This window comes from Watersipora subatra, chromosome 2 (genome assembly GCF_963576615.1).
Source record: "Watersipora subatra chromosome 2, tzWatSuba1.1, whole genome shotgun sequence".
Lineage (NCBI taxonomy): Eukaryota > Metazoa > Bryozoa > Gymnolaemata > Cheilostomatida > Watersiporidae > Watersipora > Watersipora subatra.
The window spans coordinates 73,538,762-73,564,203 of record NC_088709.1 but is presented as its reverse complement, the minus strand read 5'-3'; the positions used below and the strand labels follow the sequence as shown (position 1 = coordinate 73,564,203).

Sequence of the window (25,442 nt, the reverse complement as noted above, 5' to 3'; positions counted from 1 at the left end):
AAAATGATTAGAAATGGAATTGCCTAGCAAAAAGAGTTTTGGTTGATTCTATGTGATTAGCAACAAGGTTGTTTCATTGGAGACAAAACTTGATTGGTCTAGCTAATGTGTAGGCTTCGTAATGAAAAGAAAAGTGAAACCTATTGATAAGTCAATACATCCGCTTACGGTAGCAAAATAGTTAACTTGAAGGTGTTTTCAAAATACTTTGGAAATAGAATGTAACGCGGCGTAAGCAGTCGATGCCTTCCGAGCTGGTCTTGCTTGAGCTGGGCAGAACAAAATATACGGTTGATGTAAAAAATTCAGGTTATCAGTAAATTTATAAAACGCCTATCTTAAAATCTACTCTGGAACCGCCACAACAAGAACATGATGTAGGCGGTGATTGAAGTCTTTTATGAAAATTCACTTTCTCTAAGTATCAAAGTCATGGCCTTCAGTTAGCTAAACTCCCACTATTATTTGCGCTACCCGACCTCATTACCTCATTGAACAGTTTAAGAATAACCTTTGGTATCATAAAAATGATGTCTCAAAACATTACCAAATTTTTGAGTTATAAGAACATGCTCCCTACAGCTTATTTAATGTACAACGACAGACCTACTTCGTGCAATGTCAGACTCAATTGGCAGTCTTAGAGCTTTCGCCTTAGAAATTTTTTGTATAAATGTATAAATGTGCAACAATCTATCTGATTGGAAAGTGAAAAATTGTCTCCTACACTATATTAAGGATATTTGTCCTCAAAGATCCTGTTAATGGATTTTTGTTGTGAGACAATCTGCGTTAAAAATGATTGAAATCCTGAGCATAGCTAAGCTTCCTGCCATTTAGTAACTAATATCCATGTCTATGACAGCCGAATCTACTGAAAGAAAAATTGCTAATGTTGTTGCTTACAGAAAGAAAACTGTTTTAGGAGATATGATACTACACATTCTTTTAAAGAACTATGCATGCAGCGCAAGAGCGGACACTATAACTGATAGGTTGTTAAGCTGTGAGGGGTTTAGAGCTGTTAAGCTGTCAGCTGTCAATCAGTGAGCCATTTAGACTGGATTGTAAAAGTAGGACAACTCCATTCTCTTGTATTATAGAGCACTGCAAAATTTACGATTGAAATATAATGAAAAAGTCTAAAACCAAAGTTCTCACTGCTTACATTACTGGTGGGCATATGGTTGGCTTATCCAGACGCTTTCCATTCATCACATACTCTTTTATGTAGTAGTTGTTCACTCCTGGATATGGGGAACTACCTCGGGTAAGCAACTCCCACATGGTGACGCCATATGACCACTACATAAAATTCATAATCAGTAAGAGAATAATAAATCAACTGATATGGTTGCTCTGTAAACAAAAGATTAAAACGGAATAGGAATTGCATTTAATCAGAAACCATAGAACTGCAAATTTGTCAAGTCTGCGATGCAAAAACGGTTCTTTATGGCTGTATCCAAGTTATACAACCATTAAAATAAGTTGGTATGAAGATGTATAGCTTCATTATAACACATTAAAACATAATCTAAAAATAACTATTTCTGATTTCTTTACAAGAGAATGTTTTATCAGCTGAAATACAACGTTTCCAAGGGACAAGCCACTTTTTTGGTCATGAGAACTTTTGTATGTGGGGCAGGAGATGAACCGGTCTAGAGGCAAGAGAATCTGGACGAGCCAGCCAGTCAGCCATGTAGAGGCTAGAAAACCAACACAGCTCCTCTGAGATGTTAGAAACTCAAATAGGCCTCTCTGGAGAAACCGAGCTGACCATCGACTCGGCTGGAAGGACAGTTCTTCGTAGGACCACTGAGTCGGCCCCGGAGGACCGACCTATAACCGAGTCGGCCTTTGTGGTTTGGAAGACCTTAGTTGCTGCAGACAAAAAGTAAGGCACCTGGAAGCCTCACCGTATGTAGTTTGCTTGTACGCGTACAATTGATCATGTTGTATAGATAAATATTTATGAAATATATATTTGCCTATTATAATCAAGTGGTGTGGACTCTTATGGAAAAGTAAAAAGTCACAGCAATTTTTTTACTTGCAGAATCCAAGTTGCAGTGAGGAATCTACAAATGCTTTCATCAAGAATGGTTACTTATTCACAAATCTTCTGTGATTTCTGATGTGAGATTGATAAGACCTACTTGTAGTTTTACGTACTTCTATCCGTTGTTGTTGTTGCCTTTACAAACTGCTGTCCAAGTCAAATATACATGTAAAAGCTTATTGAGATTTTGCAAAATGACTTGTTGAAAGTGTCAGCCATTGAAACTTTTGGCTGCTTTTTAAAAACTAATTGATTGTTTTAATTTTACTAATGTAACCCCAATTTATTTACATGCACAGATAACATTCATACAGATAGTACTCTGTTGTACCAGTCTCCTTGGCTTTAGATTGAGCTTGAAAATGAAATTGTGTTTTTTAATGAAAAAATATAATGTATTTTCAGTGTTTTTTGAGTTTGTAGTAGAGAGAGGGTTTTTGATGCAAAATCGTATTTGAGCTTGTCAATCTTAACAAGATAAAACTCTCAATTTATCTTCCCATATGGCAACAGTGCTTAGATAATTAAAGTCAAACATAGGAAAGAGAAAATCGCTTTTGAATTTTTTATGGCGGTGTAGCTGCACATGAGGTCAACAAATCCATTGAGCACCTAATCTATAATGTTAACCCAGTGTACTTGTTACCAAAGTTCCTCAGCCTTGAAACATCTAACCAACAAATCATTGCTGCTTATTAATGAAAATGACGGCGTGTTTAGATTTGGGTACAAAACTTTGAGATGAAAACTTGACAGTATCATGCAGCTGCGGATTCTATGAACACGAACCACATCAGACTTTGAGCTGTATCTTCCTTCTTTCAAAGACTCAACTGCCATCCACTTCATAGGAAGTGGTTTGTTCATACTTTCCATTCTGTAGTAATCCCTCTCATACACATCCCGTGACATTCCAAAGTCTGCAATCTTGACAATATACGCGCTATCCACCCTGCCAACATACAATAGAAAGTTGATTTATATCAATGAACATGAAATATTAACAATCCATCATAATCTAATTAGGAACAGCTCTAAAGCAATATATGTATATATTAGCTTAACGCAAATTAAGTATACGGTGAAGAAGTTGATGTATAGGTGCAACACAAAACTAAAATACTATTTCCTTTAAATACTTGCATGCAGTTTCTGGCAGCCAAGTCTCGGTGCACAAATCTCTCTCCTGCTAGATAGGACATGCCATTTGCTATTTGCAAGCCAAAGTGAAGAATATCTCCTAAGACCAAATCCTACAAGATAACTTGATAATAAAATCTAAACACACAACTCTAAAAACAAATGAGGCAGGCAAATGTCAAGAAACGTTAAGCTAAAATCAATCAGACATTTTCATGACAGTGTGAAATAGTCTTTGTTGTAGGAACTGTTATAAGTAGGTGCGCATTGAGTAGGTGTGTATTAGCAATGTAATGACTATTTCTGTGTATGAAATGAAAATGATTATTGATTGTGAAAAGATTATAAACTGTATATTTATTTAATTGATTGACTTGAATGTACTCTACTAAGGTGACATAAAAATCTAACAATCTTGAAAAAGATGCTCAATTCTTTTCCACATCTTTAAAAGGTTCCAAATAAATTAGAAAACACAGACTTTTGCTTTTTTAAGACATCAGAATTTGTAAACACTTTACCAACTGCATGCTGCTGAATCACAGCAACAATTGCATGTTGTGAAAGTATTTGGCTGTGAAGGCAAAAGATATCAGATGTCAGACGGACAACCGATAGCAAGAATCAGAGTTGCCTTCTCTCTAAAAAGAGCAAGTGACTGATCTTTATATATATATATATATATATATAAAGATCAGTCACTTGCTTTTTCCTAGAGAGAAGGCAACTCTGATTTTTGCTAACTCTTGTGTGTCTGTTTACATGAATGCAAACACAGCGCTTGCTGTCGTTGAAATCAAAATTGTCTGACTACAGCCATGTTACTACTTATTGTGAAAGCAATATAGCATCTGGTCTATGAGTAATGGTAGTTGTGAGCTCCTAACACAGGGTATGAAATCAAGTCGTATGAATCAACCTTTTGCTATCAATGCTAGTTCATGTCAAAGGTGCAAACAATAAACCCAACACAACTGCTGGAATGAGATGTTGCGAAAGAACGCATAAAATGCTTAGAAAAAACTAAAATGAATAGTCTAGAACTGTCTAGTCTAGCTTTTTGGGTAGTTTAAACGTGGTTCAAATTGGCTCGTTAAAACCTCCTTCAGATTGTTTTGCTGGTTATACTATACAAGAAACCTGTCTCAACTAGTTAAAGACTGAGGCCGCAACAACAACTAAGGTAAATAAATATTTTAGCTAATTATGCTTTGTTATAAAAGCTGGTCTAAAAATACTTGAATTATAAACCTTATTTGCACTCAAATAAAAAATTCTTCCATGACCACAACCATTTATTGATCATTATTAATGGTTATACCCTTAAGTGTTGTCGCAAGCACAATATATCTTAACTCAATGTAGCTTAACTGTGACAGAGCTTGCCTAAAGCAATACAGCTGTATTGAGACTCAATGCAAAGTTATGACAGTCCTGCATTCGACAAGGTCACAGCCGATATACATCAAGCTGTGACAAGTTTCTGGTATTTGCTTATCACCTCACCATATCATTACACTTGACAAAACTGCACAGATCACCATTCTCCATATATGGAAGTACAGCCATTGGTCTCTGTAGATTCTCAGAAACCACACCGATGAGAGACAAAACATTTGTATGTTTCAAGTCTATCATCAGTGTACTTTCGGCCAGAAAGTTTTCCAAATCCTCAAAGCTCATCTCTTTATCATCTGTAAAACAACCAGAGATTAAAATACCTGTATTTATGTTGTAGGCAAATGCTAGAATGGGTAAACACTACAAGTAGAACCAACAACTGACAAAATTTCATTCAAGTAGTAAAATCCTCAAGACGGTGATGGTTGAGATTAAGCTCTTTAAATTGAACAAATTCTTAGGGCTCCAATTTTGGTTTGAGACAACCAATGAAAACACAAGATTTAAATTTCTCAGAAAGGGCTCCCAAATCATAAACAGATGCTAGATGCAAAAAAGTAATTTTGCCTATTTAGCTAACCTTTTGAATGTGCCAGCAACTGGATACAAGGAACTATGACCTTCAAAGTTCAAAGAAATGATTAAAAACTGCTACTAATCCCATGGTAACGGGAGTGAAGAATGAGTAGTACAAGTATTCATAACGGAGTTCTGCTTTGCCACATAACTTGAGTATTACACCACCTCTATACCTAATTTCTGTTCTTTTACTGCAGCTGTATTAGCCTACTCATGACTTATGTGAAGCTTTGTGTTTTATGTTGGCATCATAGTACTGCGACAGTAACCATATAGGTACATATACACACCAACTATATCATTTTTACTATACGCAAGTACAAACCTAAAAATTGCTCGAGTCTATTTACGTGTAAGTATTTAATAATCATTGATAAGGAAGCAAGGACATAAGGCAGAGCATATCTCATAATGCTGGCTCTGATGTAGCGTTGCTTGGGTACACGATTAGTCAGGGTAGTGTTCTTGCCTTCACAATAGTGAAAGGTAGGTTTGGCCAATCAAACTACCCAAGTATTATATCAAGTATCAATCGTAAAGGACACTTGAAGTGGCAGACCCCTGCAAGCTAAGTCATTCTAAGCACATACTCTATTCTAAGCACATGTTTGCCACACGCTTTTTAGCCATTCAAGTGAGATGGTAGATTTAAAATTTTTTAAAATACGTATAAATTGCTTGCTATATTTTTTTTACTTGTAGCACTGAATTCTATGAAAGCTTTCATCATTAATTCATTCTTTGTACCATAAGAGATCAATTGGAATCTAACCTTTCTTATGAACGTCTTGAAGGCAATGCGCTTGTGAGCAATGAGTTTGTTTGGCATTACATGCATATGTTACCATCATCGAACCTGTATATGCTCAGGAAGGCTTTCCTTTTCAAAGCAAAGTGTTTTATGACAAAATTTATGAATGCTTTCATCGATGACAATAGGAAATATGGTTTCTTGAGTTTCTAATCAAATAGATCGTGGCGTATTTATATAAAAACCAAAAGTTCTAAGATTATCAATTGAGCCCAGCACTGTTTAACGTGTACCAGAGTTACCATGGTAACAAGCCGTAGTGAGTCTTGTAATTTCTCTCTTGTGCGAGAACTTTTTAACGTCATGGAACATTGCCCTCTTATGGTACAGATTATTCTTCTGCTCTAAAGGCAGTTTGATTAGCACAGTTCGATTAGCGCAATTGATGGAGTGCTGATCTATGAGACCGAGCGTCATGAGATCGGAACTTAAAAAATCAACATTTTGTTAAGCTCTTTAATTATTGTCTGCATGCGTATGAAGTGATCTTATATGAAGCTCTTTAGTGACCATCTATATTTGTTTGACAGTTCCAAACAAGATTAAAAGATAAGAGTTTTATAATATAGTTGATTACTGGCTTTAGAAATGGACAAGATCAACTATTCTATATTTACACTCGCAACTATGGACCTCTGTCAAACATTACATTAAAGACGTGCCAATTTTAATTCTTTACACTTAGTAATAAAGCCCGTAGCTTGCAGAAGTGCTGATCTTGTGAAATAAAAAGCCGCAAAATTTTGATCAAAATTTTATAGAATCTTAAATTAATCTTAAATTTAGTGTAAACCTCAAGACCAAAATTTGACAAAACAAACATTTAAAAATAAAAACTTTTTCAAAGTTTTATAGTGTTCTCAGAAGAGCGAAGGCATATGCAACACACCTTTCAGAGTCTTGACAGCGACAGTCTTGAGATTTCCAGATGGAGTAATGAGTTGACCTTTATAAACTAGCCCAAAGTTCCCTTTTCCAATCTGTTTTCCTATGCTTAACCTTTCACAGGGAATCTTGCAACGATTCAAGTTAGACTGAAGATTTTCATCAAGTTTTTGTCCTGGAAACCAAAGTCGAACTTCTTTGTTACCTGCAAAAATATTCATAAGATGATTTCAAAGTAAAAGGAAAAAGACAGTTCTTTATCTTTATTATTCTTTAGAGTTTTTTTCCTGTTGAGTGAATCGAACAAATGTATTTTAAAAGGAGGTAATCTAATTTTGGGGGAGTGACAGAACAGTCATAGGACTGACAACTCATGAATATCATTGGAATTCTGTGCCACGTCGTTGACTTTAAAAAGATTCGCGAGGCATGCCAATTATGACAAGAATATTGACTGTAATTACCTCATAACTCATAATCTAGAAAGTTCTGGAAAACATGAAAAGGCTGTATTATATGACTAGCTGAGTAACTTGACCAATTTTCTTCAATAAGGAGCCGTAAAAGTAATCTGAGGTTTTCAGGAACTGATTAGTGTTTGAATAGAGTGAGACACTTATATTATGGCAACTTCTCTGGCTGGTCCAATAACTTCAGCGTATTTACAGATATTATCATAAAATTTTTTTCATGACACCTAAGCTTGTCTTGGCCTGACTCAGAAACCAGTGGTGTGTTAGATGCTTTTCTATTGTTACATGTAATGCTTGAATGATGTGGAAAATAAGCACATGACAAACAGCATGTCACCAGAAAGGAAATCTTTTGATGTGCACTAGCCCCCTCCCCCCCCCCCCCCCCGCGGTACTCATCAGAGCAAGCCGAGTACTGGTTACAACAACATGCAGGGCCAACTATAGCTCATTTGCTTATGAGTAAATGGTATCGATAGTTACAGTTAACAGATTGAATTCCGAACTTTGAAAAGAGTTATGAGGCAGTTATTTGTACTTGATCAAAAAATCTTCAAAGAAAAAATGAGAACAGAAATGTTATAATATTGTGGTAAACGAGTAGCTAAGTGTATTGATCAGCAATAATTTATTTTTATAGTAAAAATAGCTATTTGCCATTCACTCAGCTCACTTAAAAGTTTTTTGAATCTTGTTTTGCTATAACGGTATTTATTTGATTAAAATTACCTGGTCCGACTATATATCGTGATGAGGGACTATCTCTGTGATTGTCAGAAGTTTTGAGCCTTTTTTTCTGTCGGAACTTCTTTATGATAACGAACAGTATAATAGCAATGATAGCCAAAATGACAATGACGATTAGTGCTATCATACTATATCGGAAGGCATCATTGTCGTACCAAATACCTCGTTTATAATAGAGATACCCAACATTTATCTTCACATTTCCAGCTATAACCTGTAACAGAAAATTTGTACAATTAAATATTATTAATAATAAAAATGAGAGCTATTTGATAGGCAAATTTTATTATCATTAAGGAAATGTACATATGCAGAAATAACTATAGTAGAGGCAAAATAAAAAGGCACTTCTTTGATTTCTCAGGATCATAGTTCTTAATACACTCTTAACTTACTTTAACTTACCTTTAACTTACCTTTAAATTAAACATTTAAACTCGAAAAACTTTTGCCCTTGAACCATTTTAACTCTATTTTAAATTTTTCAATTCTTGGTTTAGTGCTCAATTTATAAGGTGCTAGGTAAATGCCCGTCGTTGTATGGGCAATACAAACAGTTTTTGGAAACAGAAAACTTTTTTTTAATCAACACATACAAAATTTACCATTCTAACTTTTAAATGGAAGTGTTGCTTGTTTATTTCTGTGTACTCGCTTGTTTCAGTGTACTGTGTTTATTTCTGTGTAATTCATACTTTACTGGCCGCAGTGCCTATTACAGATCCATACTGCTTGCAATATTCTAGTTGGCCGTGGGAGTTTAAGCATTCTTCTTCACTTATGGGCTTGTATTTTTCTTCTGGTATTGCTTCATGCATAACACTAGCTGAAGGGTTAAGAGTGAGCCATTAAAAATTGGTAGTTGTAATGAGTAAGACCACAATTATTCCATTGTATAGCAAAGTAGCCACTTGACCTAGTGGATAGCATGCTTGTCTGCAGAGCTGGATGTTTCAAGTTCAAATCCAGCATACTGCAGATTTTTCATTCTAGAAACTTTATTTTTACAAGCGGACAAACAGACAGACAAATGCTGAGATACACATATCTCAAATCTGAGATGTACATGTATATAGATGAGCTATGATCTGAGATGTATCGATTATTATTTGACATTTCCATGATAACATGCCATGCCTTAATGGGCTTCATGGTAAAAGTCTGGAGATCAACATTTAGGCCTACCTTTTAGATGCATTTTAGATTGACCAATGTTTGTTTTATAAATTTAATTTCTTTTAGAAGAAAATAATTGTGTTATCCTTTATAATTTTGTATGCCTACAAATTTATTGGTGTGAGTAGTGCTTGTTTAAATTCAACTGTGTAAACTTGACAGCAACTAAAGGTTTATGACAACAGGAATTACTTTAAGAACTTGCTCAAGTATCCTAGAAAAATTGTCTTCAATTCATGATTATGTGCTAGTGTCTAGTGAGTTATTTTACTTTCATCAATATATTATATCAGTTAATATAATAACATTTAATAATTATTCAAGGTAAGTTTCCTACAGTTAGGATGAGGAAACTGTTAAACCTTTGAAACACTCATTTCGTATAGCTGGACAAGTTATTGCATTATAAAAAAGATTTTAGGCCGCAGGCTAATAGGAAATATGTGATCAACAGTTAATCTCTCTTGACAAGAGAGACAGCAACAAATTACTAATTTCACTGTTTGCTAAAGTACATTTCAGTGTGATGAGATCTTTCAAGTGTTTGGCTGTATAGGAATAAAAGTTTGAAATAAACAGCATAAAAGGCTTTTCAGTGCATTAGATCAAACTTCTGGTTTAGAAAATTATAAAACCAGTAAAAAAACTGAGAATACTGCGGTTTATGTTTATGCATCTAATCTGAACCAACAAAAGTGGAACCATTCGTATCTATTGAAAGGCTATATATAGCTCACATTTGCAATTTTTCTGTATACATAACACAAATGCCTTAAGTGAGGTTTGGTTGTTAATGGCTATCTATCTAGGAGAAAGTACATTTATTTTTTCTTGATAGCTGCACTTCTCTTAACGAGGGTAAATCAAATCTTATAGAGCCATTGAGTAACCAGTTTTCAACTAACCTGAACATGAGGTTGATGTTTTCCCTTGAAGCTTATTGTGTTCCCTTCAAAGATTTCTGGCTCTTCTGCAGGAGGACGACAGGCTAATTGGTTGGAGCTAAGATCGGTCAAATTGCAATAACCTAGCCCAACTTCTATGATGTAGTCTTCTTCTGCTACTCCATAGTCCAAGTTTTTGCCAGACATCGTAATAATGTCATCTGTTGCCACTTCCTGCAAATGAAACATGGCTAATCACATGTGTTGTCTGATGATGATCAACTACATGTAGTTATTTCAGAAGTAGGACATAAAAACTGGCATTTGAGCTGCCAGTATAGTTCCCTAGAAGCACTACTGGTAGAGGAAAATATTTTCAACAGCATAATCTGGTAAACCTGCACAACGAAAACTAGGTCATAGTGTCTGAGACTTTACTAAATACATTCTAATGAGAAGGCAGAATTTCAGCTTCTCAGATAAAGTTTCCAAATGCAGATGCTGGACTCAAAATGAAAGACAACTTAGACTTGTTTAGCTAACAAAGTAAAACTTGTTGATTTTGCTAGCGATTGAACACTCGGGACTCAAACAAATATTTTCTCTACAGTTACTAAAAAGTCTTTTCGGACAAATCAATGCGGGAAGTATAATGTGAATTGTGAGTATAAAACGGAATATAAGAAGGAAGTTGAATCTTGGATTGAGTGTGGCTAGTTAGTAGAGTAGTTAGTTGGTTAGTACATGACGAGTCAGTGTGTAGAGACGCTGAAGAAGTAATATAAATGATAACTGCATTTTAGCTTAACAAAAAAAAGAAATCGGCCCGTAATAAATTATGGTTGAGAGTTAGACTAGAAACAAACATTGTAGTTTCCCAAGAAAATTTTTTAAAGTAGTTAAGGTTTGGTTTGAATTGTTGTTTACTTGATTTTGAAATGACGTATTTGCAGCTGTGTGTTGATGATGAGCTTTTTAAATTTTAATCATGAAACTAAGCTTTATGTTTCGACAAGAATAGGTTTTAGAGCTAATTTTGCACCTAAGATCATGTCCAAAGTGCTCGATTGATGTTACCAATAGATTCCATAGTTGAAGCAAGCACTTACCATTACATACTCTAAAGTTCTAAACTTTATAGGATGAGGACATTTTACCTATTAATCATGTCATGACTCGTGTGTTGAACAATGAAAAGTATCGCAACCTACAAACATCAGTGATAACTGATTGCTTAGTTTTTGTGTGAGAAAAATTCAGAACCATTTTTTGCTTGGGCTCCTAATAATGTTGACCGAGTTGTTGATGACAAAGCTGATGATTAAACTCGCTATACCTAGTGTTTTTACAAGGTATTACAGTTGGTATAAGAATGACTATTAATATATTTGTAATTTTCCGAAAAAATAAACTGGTGACTGTGATGAATATTTCAAGTTGTATAAAAAGTTATGCTTGATGAGACTACAGTGGCTTAATAACAAAAATCCGGTTAGAGGCGTGCACTATGTGTCTGGTACGTCAGCAGGTAGTATAAGGTGCGGAGCAAGCAAACTTGGTGTGTTGAAGTAACCGTTGAAATTTGGTGATCACATAGTTTAAGATAGATGGTTATTGACTACAACAAGGTGGTAGAAATGTCTCAGAGCTTGAGGCTGTAGCAGATGGATTGAGTTGTGACATCAGATACATACAGCAGAGCCTGAACTCAATAAGAACATGAATGATTGTATTTGGGTGAGTAGACTGATATTCAGAACAGTAAGTTTTTTAAAGTTAGCAGTTTAGTTGAACTGTTATTTGAAGTAACAGTCAGCTCAGCCTGATTGTTAAGCTGATCATGTGTCATAAATTATGTATAAATGTCAGATTAGTCAGGTTAAAAAAGAACATAACAGATGCGCTGACAAGGGTACCTAAGAAGAGGCTCAAACTTATGATTGGAGTCTTGATTGTTGGTTGTGTTTGTTCCCATTCCATTGAAGTGTTTCAGAGATTTCTGATACCCATTATCTAGTGAATGACAAATCATTTTATCTTTCTTGATGAAACTGGGGTAATGCACTGCTGTAAGATATTGTTAAAGTAGTGAATAAATGCCAGATATGGCGATGAGATTATCTAACACCCTTCAGATGACAAGGTAGCAAGTATTTTTATGGATAAGTTATGATCAAGTTTGGCACCAAACCTAGTGCATTATGTTGGTAGTACTTAACTTTAGTAGACTGTGAACCTAGTTAGCTTTGAGTACGACCTCCAAAAGGAGACAACAGTAAAGAAACACAGTTTAGTTTATTGAACATATATTTTACTGGAGAGTACTTCTGAAATAACTCTTGTCAAACAAGGAATCATGTTATAGAAGTAACACTTTCTGTATAGAAGCACGACTAAGTGAACTGTAAACCACATCAACAACTGCTGGATGTGGTGTATTTAAACTATAAACTATCTTCAAATTGATTAAGAGATTAGCTTATTGATTATATTGAACTTAACTGTACTTTACTCTTGATGACTTGCTTATTAATTGATGACTTGATGACTTGACTTGATAATTTATGCACACTAATTATCAAACAGTCTTATATACCCTTTACAAAACCAGGACCCGGAATCCCAGAACCAAGTTGCTATGATAATAATTAATTAAGTATTAAAACCTTAATGTTTACACAGGATGCGAGATACAGACACTGAAAGAATAAGAAGGATGTCCTTAGCAAACCAAAAACAGCATATCAAGATAACGGATTTAATTGTCAGCATATGGAGAGGAAAATGTTGTTGACTTCTTCTGATGGTTCCATAAACATTGTGCCACATTTTGATTAAAATTCAACAGAAAAAATATTTTTGTTGTATCAACTAGGTGGCGACAGTCTGACCAAATGTCTCTAATAGATATATTGTGTGGTGACACCTGACCAGATCGCTTAAGTAAGTCTCATGAATCAAAATGAGTCAAATGAGTCTTTTATATAAACAACATGAGTGTCGTAATATAGAGAAAACAAAGTGCTATGAGATTGTATTTGACCTCTATCTTACACTGCTCTCACCAACAACAAAGTGCTAGCATCACCAATGAAGAAATCGACGCCTTGATATAAAAGCTACAGATCGACTTACTCAAAGATTTTGTAGATTTTATTAAAAAGTAACAATATTTTTTATCATTTGCGATTACTTTTTGAGTTTTTAGATGATCTGATTGTCAAGATGTTTCAAAATTAAAATTGATCAAACCTGATCACAATTAAAACTCACAACAAAAGACATGTAAAATGATGTCACTAGCTGTTACTGTTGTGATCGTTGATGTCAACTATCGTATTAAAGTTGAAGTGTTACATGTCTCTCTTCTGTCAGCCTCTTTGCATTTATAAACATCATGGTCACGCATTTGCTTGATCTGAGAATTTTCATTGCGATCAAGATTTATTTATTTTTAATTTTGAAACATTCTGGCAATCAGACCTCATAAAACACTGCAAATGATTAAAGATACTGAGAGCTTCTGATAAAACTTACTAAATATTTTGTGTAGGTTCATCTTTAAATGCAGAGAACGCTTATTAGTGTAGTTCCTTGACTAAGAAGAGAGCATTACTTTGAGGTGAACCAGTGTATAGGCACATAAGATGTCTACTGACAGACTTTTCTGGCAACCCGTTTTGACGACTGAAAGATACTCATATTAGCCAATTCAGGATGAAATACAATATGTATGTGAAACTCCTTAATGCTAGATATATACAACCACCTGGAATATTGGTGAAGTAATCCTAATGATCACTAACACTGCAGTTAAAGTCAGCTCTACCTAAAGACATATTACTGACATAAAGTTATACCATCCCAAAAGAACCATCAATAAAGATCTGCTATCACTCTTTCTGATGGAAACTGTGAACTTATGGCATATGACAAAACTGACAATTTTAAGCCAAACTGGGCAATATTCCTCTAAATGTGTAAACCACCTAAACGATATAAAAATGATGTGTATGATGAGTGATATTACTGATGTTTAAACCATGGAGGGGTGTGAACTAAGTGTGTCATAAAAGGAAATTTCACTTTTATGCTAAAAGGCACTTTTTGCGGCTGATCCAATAATACATGTATATGCCTCAGTTAAATACGTACATGCAAGCCATTTTTACATGACATTTTGCTATGACATTGTACTATGACATTTTGCAATGACATTGTGTTATACACAAAATTTAACCTTGACTGGATTTAAGCTGATGTTGGCTGTGTTTTGCTGGTAAATGGTTGTCTGCAGGAGTTGCAGTGCAGTGTAATACGATACTTAACTTAGAATCCTTTTATTCCTTCATCATTCTACATTCATTAACTATCCACCATTTTACCATAACATAATTTGATTGTACTCAGGCTACCAACAATGTGGTAGCAGGAAATAACATTTTAAACCACTCTGCTGTTTTCTTAAAGTGAGTGATTTGGATTAACACTGCAATAATTTTTCTAAAAGTTTTTAAAGAACAGCAGCGTTAACTCATTCTTACCAATCTATAAAATTAATATTGTATGCTGTTTAAACTAAACCAAAAATGTGAGCCAAGTGCAGAAATAAGAATTTTAAATCTTAGTACATTTTTCTTGGAAGCGATCTACATTTTCTTACAGCATCACTTTATCATTTTTGTTTTGTCTCATGGTCTACTTTGCGTTAATTAGCAGTGAGCGGGTTAATATAGCTGATATATATCTATGTATCTATCTACTTATCAATCTATATATCTATTTTCATGTCTGTTTGTCTCTTTATGTATGTCTGCTTATCTGTCTGTTTGTCTCTCTCTATGTATGTCTATCTATCTGTCTGTTTGTCTCTCTCTATGTCTATCTATCTGTCTGTTTGTCTCTCTCTATGTCTATCTATCTATCTATCTCTCTATCTATCTATCTATTTATTGATCTATCTATTAAATTTTTTTCAGTTTTAGATACAGAGAGAAATCAAGTAAATGAGGTTCATACTGCCAGTATTCAGTTAAAAAAACTAGTTTTTCTAACTTTTGTATGACAGTACTCAGCTTAATTTGTACATGCTCCTAATTCATAACCTTAATTCGTATCCGGTCTAATCAAACATGTTTCCAAGTTTGAGGTGGTTTCCTAAACAAAACTACAAACAGGTTAAGAAAAGTATTCCATCTTACCAGAACTTGGTTGCCATATTGATCTAGGAATGTGTCTACGACAGGATCATCATAGACGTACAGAGTAGCGAGGTCTCTGATTTCTGCATCCGAGCTTGTCTCCAAGTCTCTGTACTCATTGTAACCATCAAATATGAAACCGACCGTAAAGTCGACACCATTGTTCCCATTAAGATAGCTTTCATTAATCTCTAGTAGAAATAGAAAATAAAAATAATTACGTAGTAAAGTGTGAGCTATTGATTTTTTTGGGATGTGATGAATAAATTTAATAGCTTTTGTAAGATATCTGCACATTTCTTACATCGCTTATAAATGTTTTAATAACAGCTACACAAGTTTTTGCAGGTTTATACATAAATCAAAAAAGCAAGTGAAATAACTCGCTTGATTTTGTTGGTTTTTTATTGGCTATAGTTTTATTTTAAACTGATTCTGTTAAAAAATTGGAAAATACAGAAACTGTTTATTTTTTATTGAAGAGCCCAACAAATTACCTGAATGACAGTTTCATCTCAGTATGGCAGCAGTATTCGAAAACTTGCAAGTTCTATTGGATTCAGGGTGATACAATATTTACAGCAACACTCAAAGGCAAAAAGAACATACACAGCCATTCGCAAGCATAGGATAAGAAGCACTTATTGGTCTATGAGAGTATGTATTAATGCGATAATTCAAACAATGTAGTGATAATATAGTTCTATGGGTATAGTGATAACATAGCTTTATTAGTACAGTGATAGCATAGCTCTATGAGTATAGTGATAGCATAGCTCTATGAGTATAGTAATAAAATTTTTCTGTGGCTTTAGTTGTATCATAGCTCTATGAGTATAGTAATAAAATGGTTCTGTTGCTTTTGTTGTACCATAGTTATACGAGTACAGTGTTAACATACATGTAGCTCTATGATATCCATAGTACAACCAACCTTTTTTAAGCTGTCACAAAAAATCAAAACATTAAGTAATAAACAAAAAATGGTAAAATAAAAGTTTTGATGATTCACTGATTGCTTCACAATGGTTGTGTAATAATGTGTCACAGATTCTGAGTGCTGTATATAGTATCATAAACAATGTTATAGCAGGACAATAGCTATTGCGCAATACGCTGATGAGTCATGATCATAAATTTAGAAGCATTGTTCTATTACTAGATTTTTCCTGAATGGATTTTCTGGAAGTTTCTAGAATAATTGTAAGGAGGTATAAATAGCCTGACTGCAGCAGTTCAAGGGAATGAAGAATTCAGTTTACAGCGTGCATGTCTACAAGTCAGCAATAAAGAATTATATCATACTCTCTCAGTAATCTTCTGCATATTATTACTTATACATAGTTAGCCGCAATATTACACCCGGACGTCTTAACTCTTAGCCTTGTGCAGACATCAGGATACAATCACAACACCAGATATCTCGAACCTGTCACATTGCATTACCACTTTGTGACATAATGAAAAACAAAAAATTTAAAATGCTTAGTATGTCACATTACTATATATGTAATTTTAACTCATTTTAGGCAATCATTGTGTTTGTTACTATTTTAGATTAAAGAACTTAAAATATAATAGAGTACAGCAGCAGTTAGATTGACTTTACAATATAACTAGCTGGCCTAGAAGAACTTGCATGAACACACCATAAGTAAAACTGAATATGTCTGATCATTTAGTGGTTGCAATACTCACTCTCAGAAACTGCTCGTCTGTTGCGAGAACTATCAATAAGGTTTTGGGCGAATCCATTGATAGGTTCAGTAGCAGAAAGAGGGCTAGCTGTAGTAGATAATATTATAAAGGTGGACTCCACGCTGTTGTTGTCAAATCCTGAGCTCCTTTCTACAACCAATGTCAGGTTTATTACTACTCTACATAAATCAGATAATAAATATTTCATATAAAATTATAATAAATTTAAAAAACTGTTAAATGTCATTGAGAAACTCTCATATGAATCTATAAATAATAGGGGTGCAAGCTGTCAGTTTTGATTAATCAGATTTGTGAAGTGAGTTTATGAAAAATATTTTGCCTAGTTTGCTACATTCAAAAACATTTTCTTTACTCTTTTGCTGCCAATATGCATCAAGAAATCTAATCTATGACTACAGCAATTATTTTAACTGTGACTGTAAAACTACGATTATTTTTATTAACTATCACTTTGATTATCTATATGAACATAGCAATAACTCGCGATCACGACTACGCAGCTAATGTAAAAGCACCTGTTAGTACAATTATGATAATCAAAGAATGAGTAGAAAAAATAGTTTTAAGAAAGGTATGAGCAAACTCACAATTAATCACGATATGCTGTAATACAAACAAAAATACAAAAGGAATATTCAAGTCTTTTGTGTAAAGATTTGAGGGCTTTAGGCAAGCAACATGCAATCTAATATTCACTCATAGCATATGTCATGGTTGCAGCAGCATTAGTTACAAAAAAACAGCAGCAATATTAGGATGGTAGTGCAACAGTTTGTTAACAAAATTTAGAAGAACACCAGTATCGCATCAGAAATGTTTTAGAAAAGATTGGAACATTGTCTTGATAAAATGAGCGTAAGTTTACACCAAAATTTTTAGCAGCAAGAGTGACAATACTGCTAGTATCAAAGCAGCAATGTCGTTAAACGTAACATAAAGATACATACATTGCTTATGGTACTAAAACAGTTTAGTCAGAAACTAATAAAGTTTTTATAACGAAATATTTGGTTGTACTGTGACGTCACCCTGTTAAAAGTTGTTTAATTGGTTTATTGGTTTAGCATTGTTAGTAAAAGAGGTCACATCAATTGATGGAGTTTGAAACAAGTCTTTCAGCTGTATGTGGCAATGGTGATAACTTGTTGTAGAGTTATCTTTGATCTCAATATGTTATTGCACTAATAGCAGTCACAGCAGCAGTAGTCATAGTATTAGTAGTAGTCACATTATTAGTAGTAGTCACAATATTAGTAGTCACAATATTAGTAGTAGTCACTATATTAGTAGTAGTCACAGTGAAAGGAGTAGTCACAGTATTTCTAATAGTCACAGTATTAGCAGTAACCACAGTATTAGCTGTAGTCACAGTAATAGTAGTAGTCCCAGTATTAGTCGAAATCACAGTATTACAAGTAGTCACAATATTAGCTATAGCCACATTATTAGTAGTAGTTACAGTATCAGTAAATGTTACAGTATTAGTAATATTACCAGTAATAGTAGTATTCACAGTATTACTAGTAGTCACAGTATTACTAGTAGTCAAAATATAATTAGTAGTCATTGCTTTAGTGATAATCACAGTATTAATAATAGTCACAGTATTAGCAGTAGTCAAAATGATGGTGGTACTCAGAATTTTAGCAGTAACCACAGTATTAGTAGATATCCCTTGCAAATATATTTTTTAATATCAGCAATAACTATAAAGTCGTGTAAAACATTCAAGTTCATACCAGGAGTTGTGGTTGTACTCAACGGTTGAGTGATTGTTTCACTGTTTGTTGTTGTGTCCACCAAAAATCATACTTAGATTCAATATAGCTTCAGAGCATGTGGTGAGTCAGAAACAAAAACGTTTTCATTTTACAGCTCCCACCAAGCATTATAGTAGGATAGTGTTAGCAGTAGTCACAGTATTTGCATTAGTCACATGATTGGAAAACATCTTTTAATTTCGGCAATGACTATAAAGCAGTGTAAAACATTAAGTTCATACCAGGAGTTGTGGTTGTACTCAACGGTTGAGTAGTTGTTTCACTGTTTGTTGTTGTGTCTACCAAAAATCATACTTAGATTCAGTATAGCTGTAGAGCATGTGGTGAGTCAAAAACAAAAACAAAAACGTTTTGATTTTACAGCTCCCACCAAGCATTATAGTAAGATAGTGTTAGCAGTAGTCACAGTATGTGCATTAGTCACATGATTGGAAAACATCTTTTAAATTCGGCATTGACTATAAAGTAGTGTAAAACATTCAAGTTCATACCAGGAGTTGTGGTTGTACTCAATGGAGGAGTGGTTGTTTCACTGTTTGTTGTTGTGTCTACCAAAAACCATACTTAGATTCAGTATAGCTTCAGAGCATGTGGTGAGTCAAAAACAAAAACGTTTTGATTTTACAGCTCCTACCAAGCATTATAGTAAGATAGCATTTGCAGTAGTCACAGTATTCGCAGTAGTCACAGTATTAGAAAACATCTTTTAAATTCGGCAATGACTATAAAGCAGTGTAAAACGTTAAGTTCATACCAGGAGTTGTGGTTGTACTCAACGGTTGAGTGGTTGTTTCACTGTTTGTTGTTGTGTCTACCAAAAATCATATTTAGATTCAGTATAGCTTCAGAGCATGTGGTGAGTCAGAAACAAAAACATTTTGATTTTACAGCTCCCACCAAGCATTATAGTAAGTTAGTATTAGCAGTAGTCACAGTATTTGCAGTAGTCACAGTATTAGAAAACATCTTTTAAATTTAGCAATGACTATAAAGCAGTGTAAAACGTTAAGTTCATACCAGGAGTTGTGGTTGTACTCAACGGTTGAGTGGTTGTGTCACTGTTTGTTGTTGTGTCTACCAAAAATCATACTTAGATTCAGTATAGCTTCAGAGCATGTGGTGAGTCAAAAACAAAAACGTTTTGATTTTACAGCTCCTACCAAGCATTATAGTAAGATAGCATTTGCAGTAGTCACAGTATTTGCAGTAGTCACAGTATTAGAAAACATTTTTTAAATTAAGCAATGACTATAAAGCAGTGTAAAACGTTAAGTTCATACCAGGAGTTGTGGTTGTACTCAATGGAGGAGTGGTTGTTTCACTGTTTGTTGTTGTGTCTACCAAAAATCATACTTAGATTCAGTATAGCTTCAGAGCATGTGGTGAGTCAGAAACAAAAATGTTTTGATTTTACAGCTCCCACCAAGCATTATAGTAAAATAGTATTAACAGTAGTCACAGTATTTGCAGTAGTCGCAGTATTAGAAAACATCTTTTAAATTCGGCAATGACTATAAAGCAGTGTAAAATATTCTAGTTCATACCAGGAGTTGTGGTTGTACTCAACGGTTGAGTGGTTGTTTCACTGTTTGTTGTTGTGTTTACCAAAAATCATACTTAGATTCAGTATAGCTTGAGAGCATTTGGTGAGTCAAAAACAAAAACATTTTGATTTTACAGCTCCTACCAAGCATTATAGTAAGATAGTATTAGCAGTAGTCACAGTATTGGCAGTAGTCGCAGTATTACAAAACATCTTTTAAATTCGGCAATGACTATAAAGAAGTGTAAAACAGTTTAGTTCATACCAGGAGTTGTCGTTGTATTCAATGGAGGAGTGGTTGTTTCACTGTTTGTTGTTGTGTCTACCAAAAATCATACTTAGATTCAGTATAGCTTCAGAGCATGTGGTGAGTCAAAAACAAAAACGTTTTGATTTTACAGCTCCCACCAAGCATTATAGTAAGATAGTGTTAGCAGCAGTCACAGTATTTGCAGTAGTCACATGATTGGAAAACATCTTTTAAATTCGGCAATGACTATAAAGCAGTGTAAAACAATCTAGTTCATACCAGGAGTTGTGGTTGTACTCAATGGAGGAGTGGTTGTTTCACTGTTTGTTGTTGTGTCTACCAAAAATCATACTTAGATTCAGTATAGCTTCAGAGCATGTGGTGAGTCAGAAACAAAAACGTTTTGATTTTACAGCTCCCACCAAGCATTATAGTAAGATAGTGTTAGCAGCAGTCACAGTATTTGCAGTAGTCACATGATTGGAAAACATCTTTTAAATTCGGCAATGACTATAAAGCAGTGTAAAACAATCTAGTTCATACCAGGAGTTGTGGTTGTACTCAATGGAGGAGTGGTTGTTTCACTGTTTGTTGTTGTGTCTACCAAAAATCATACTTAGATTCAGTATAGCTTGAAAGCATGTGATGAGTCAAAAACAAAACGTTTTGATTTTACAGCTCCCACCAAGCATTATAGTAAAACAGTATTAGCAGTAGTCACAATCTTTGCAGTAGTCGCAGTATTACAAAACATCTTTTAAATTCAGCAATGACTATAAAGCAGTGTAAAACATTCTAGTTCATACCAGGAGTTGTGGTTGTACTCAATGGAGGAGTGGTTGTTTCACTGTTTGTTGTTGTGTCTACCAAAAATCATACTTAGATTCAGTATAGCTTCAGAGCATGTGGTGAGTCAGAAACAAAAACGTTTTGATTTTACAGCTCCCACCAAGCATTATAGTAAAATAGTATTAGCAGTAGTCACAGTATTTGCAGTAGTCACAGTATTAGAAAACATCTTTTAAATTCGGCAATGACTATAAAGCAGTGTAAAATATTCTAGTTCATACCAGGAGTTGTGGTTGTACTCAATGGAGGAGTGGTTGTTTCACTGTTTGTTGTTGTGTCTACCAAAAAATCATACTTAGATTCAGTATAGCTTCAGAGCATGTGGTGAGTCAGAAACAATAATGTTTTGAGTTTACAGCTCTCACCAAGCATTATAGTAAGATAGTATTAGCAGTAGTCACAGTATTTGCAGTAATCATAGTATTAGAAAACATCTTTTAAATTCGGCAATGACTATAAAGCAGTGTAAAACATTAAGTTCATACCAGGAGTTGTGGTTGTACTCAACGGTTGAGTGATTGTTTCACTGTTTGTTGTTGTGTCTACCAAAAATCATACTTAGATTCAGTATAGCTTCAGAGCATGTGGTGAGTCAAAAACAAAAACGTTTTGATTTTACAGCTCCCACCAAGCATTATAGTAAGATAGTGTTAGCAGCAGTCACAGTATTTGCAGTAGTCACATGATTGGAAAACATCTTTTAAATTCGGCAATGACTATAAAGCAGTGTAAAACATTAAGTTCATACCAGGAGTTGTGGTTGTACTCAACGGTTGAGTGGTTGTTTCACTGTTTGTTGTTGTGTCTACCAAAAATCATACTTAGATTCAGTATAGCTTCAGAGCATGTGGTGAGTCAGAAACAAAAATGTTTTGATTTTGCAGCTCCCACTATGCATTATAGTAAGATAGTATTATCAGTAGTCACATTATTTGTAGTAGTCACAATAGTACTGTGTCGTTACCCTGTTAAAAGGTGTTTAATTGGTTTAGCAGTGTTAGCAAAAAAGGTCACATCAGGTTAAAGACTTTGAAACGAGTCTTTCAGCTGTATGTGGCAATGGTGATAACTTGTTGTAGAGTTATCTTTCATCTTAATATCTTATTGCACTAATAACAGTCACAGCAGTAGTAGTAGTCATAGTATTAGTACTAGTCACAGTCTTAGTAGTAGTCACAATATCGGTAGTAATCACCATATTAGTAGTAGTCACAGTGTTAGGAGTATTCACAGTATTACTAATAGTCACAGTATTAGCAGTAGCCACAGTATTAGCTGTAGTCGCAGTAATAGTAGTAGTCCCAGTATTAATAGAAATCATAGTATTACAAGCAGTCACATTATCATCTATAGCCACATTATTAGTAGTAGTTACAGTATCAGTAATTGTCACAGTATTAGTAATATTACCAGTAATAGTAGTATTCACAGTATTACTAGTAGTCACAGTGTCACTAGTAGCCACAATATAATAAGTATTCATTGCTTTAGTGATAATCACAGTATTAATAATAGTCAAGTATTAGCAGTAGTCACAATAATGGTGGTACTCACAATTTTAACAGTAACCACAGTATTAGTAGATATCCCTTGCAAATATATTTTTTAATATCAGCAATAACTATAAAGTCGTGTAAAACATTCAAGTTCATACCAAGAGTTGTGGTTGTACTCAACGGTTGAGTGGTTGTTTCACTGTTTCTCGTTGAATCTACAAAACTCATACTTAGATTCAGTATAGCTTCAGAGCATGTGGTGAGTCAAAAACAAAAAGGTTTTGATTTCACACTTCCCACTAACACATCGTAGTTAAATAGTAAATGAAATAGCGCTATGAAATATCATTATTATACAGTTAAATTGGCAACTAAATTATTTTATTTTGTTTATGGCAGAAAATACTAAATAATCATTAATTGAATTAGTAGCGTCACCGGTTGTTAACAAAATTCATAAGAACACCAGTATCATGTCAGATATTTTTTAGAAAAAGTTTTACTATTTTCTTTTTAAATGTAGCACAATCTTTTGCTGGAAGAACATTAGCAGCACAACTACATTAAAGCTAGTAATAAAGCAACAGCTTCTTTTAAGGTAACATATATAAACATACATTGCCTGTGGTACTAAAGAAACAGTTTAGTTAGAAACTAAAAAAGTTTATGTAACAAGATATTTGGTTGTACTTAGTTATACTAAGTACTGGTTGTACTGTAGTTACCATTTTTTGAAGTTGTTTTATTAGTTTAGCAGTGTTAGTAAAAGTGGTCATATCATTTTAAAGAGTTTGAAACAAGTCGTTCAGTTGTATGTGGCAATGGTGATAACTTGTTGTAGAGTTATCTTTGATCTTAATATGTTATTGCACTAATAGCAGTCACATCAGTAGTAGTCATAGTATTAGCAGTAGTCACAGTATTAGTAGTGACAATATTAGCAGTAACTGCAGTATTAGTAGTAGTCACTGTATTAGTGGTATTCACTGTATGTGTAGTATTCATAGTATTAGCAGCAACAGTATTAGCAGTAGACACAGTACTAGTAGCAGTCACAGTATTAGCAGTTGTCACATTAATATTAGTAGTCATAGTATTAGTAGTAGTCACAGTGCTAGTAGTAGGCACAGTATTAGTCATAGGATTAGTAGTAGTCACAACATTTACTAGTAGTCACAGTTTTGACAGTAGTTACAGTATTAATAGTAGTAACTGCATTAGTAGTAATCACAGTATTAGCAGTAGCCACAGCTTTTGCAGAAGTCATAGTTTTAGCAGTAGTCACAGTATTAGTAGTAGTCACTGTATTAGTAGTCGTCACAGCATTAGTAGTAGTCACATTATTAGTAGTAGCAACAGCATTAATAGTAGTCACAGCATATGCAGTAGTCACAGTATTACTATTACCAACAGTATTAGTAGTAGTCACAGTATTAGTTATTAGTCGTAGTCAAAGTATTAATACTATTCTCAGTATTAGTAGTTACCACAGTATTAGTAGTATTCACAGTATTAGTAGATAGCACTGTAAATATTTTAATTTCAGCCTTAACTATAGCGCCGTTTAAAACATTCAAGTTCATACCAGCAGTTGTGTTCGTACTTAACGAATTAGTGGTTCTTTCACTGTTTCTTGTTGTATCTACAAAAATCATATTTAGATTCAGTATAGCTTCAGAGCACGTGGTGAGTCAGAGACAAAAACGTATTGATTTTACTAGTCGCACTCACACATTATAGTTAGATAGTAATTGATATAGCGCTTTAGATTATTACTATTATACAGTTGAATTTGCACATCTATAGTTTTTTATGCAGGCAGATAATGCTAATGGATCATCAGTTCAAATGAAGCACCAGTTTTAGGCTCTCCAATACACCAGGACTACGGATGTTAAGTATTTCATCACCCAGTTTCCAGAGGTAGCGAACTCTAACCAATAGACAGAGGAGGCCACCCAATTACACATTAAAGATGCTCTCTAGGAAGAAGCCAAAGATTGCAGACAAACTTTAACAAACTTTGGCATGCTACGAACTGGGTTTGTTCTGTCTCTCAGACAGGGCCAAAGCTGGCTTAGCTCACTGACATGGAGCAACAAGGTGGCCTTCCAAAAGCATTCCTCTAAAGTAAAGATGCTAGTCTGTATTGCCTACAAAGATTTACTCACCTCATCCAGTTAACATAGCCATTGGGACATTTTGCAACGTAGAAACGTCAACTCGACTCTTCTTCTTTTGCAGCATCGCCTATTGATAGTACTACCCTATGCAGGCAGGTGCCATTAGTGCTGGCAAGGCAATAAGTACTTACATGAAAGAGTGAGGGAAAGCCAGCCTACCAGCATCTTTGTCAGGTCTGTGGACAAAGAAGCACTGAACAACTGAATGTTGCAAAGGCAAACCTCCTCAGTCGACTCGCACAGATGGTGCTACAGC

The 25,442-nt window shown here is 34.4% G+C and overlaps 1 protein-coding gene across 1 annotated transcript in view; it reads right to left on the bottom strand.

The window, feature by feature from the left end:
- Positions 1-25,442, bottom strand: part of LOC137388545 (hepatocyte growth factor receptor-like) — a 43,661-nt gene that overhangs the window by 751 nt on the left and 17,468 nt on the right. Inside the window, exons 11-20 of the mRNA XM_068075028.1 lie at positions 24,589-24,645; positions 17,061-17,210; positions 15,363-15,553; positions 10,183-10,395; positions 8,084-8,315; positions 6,886-7,086; positions 4,712-4,899; positions 3,209-3,318; positions 2,855-3,017; positions 1,169-1,305 (exon numbers count right to left, since the gene is read on the bottom strand). Coding sequence (XP_067931129.1) covers positions 1,169-1,305; positions 2,855-3,017; positions 3,209-3,318; positions 4,712-4,899; positions 6,886-7,086; positions 8,084-8,315; positions 10,183-10,395; positions 15,363-15,553; positions 17,061-17,210; positions 24,589-24,645 — 1,642 coding nt within the window. The remainder of the gene's footprint in view (positions 1-1,168; positions 1,306-2,854; positions 3,018-3,208; positions 3,319-4,711; positions 4,900-6,885; positions 7,087-8,083; positions 8,316-10,182; positions 10,396-15,362; positions 15,554-17,060; positions 17,211-24,588; positions 24,646-25,442) is intronic.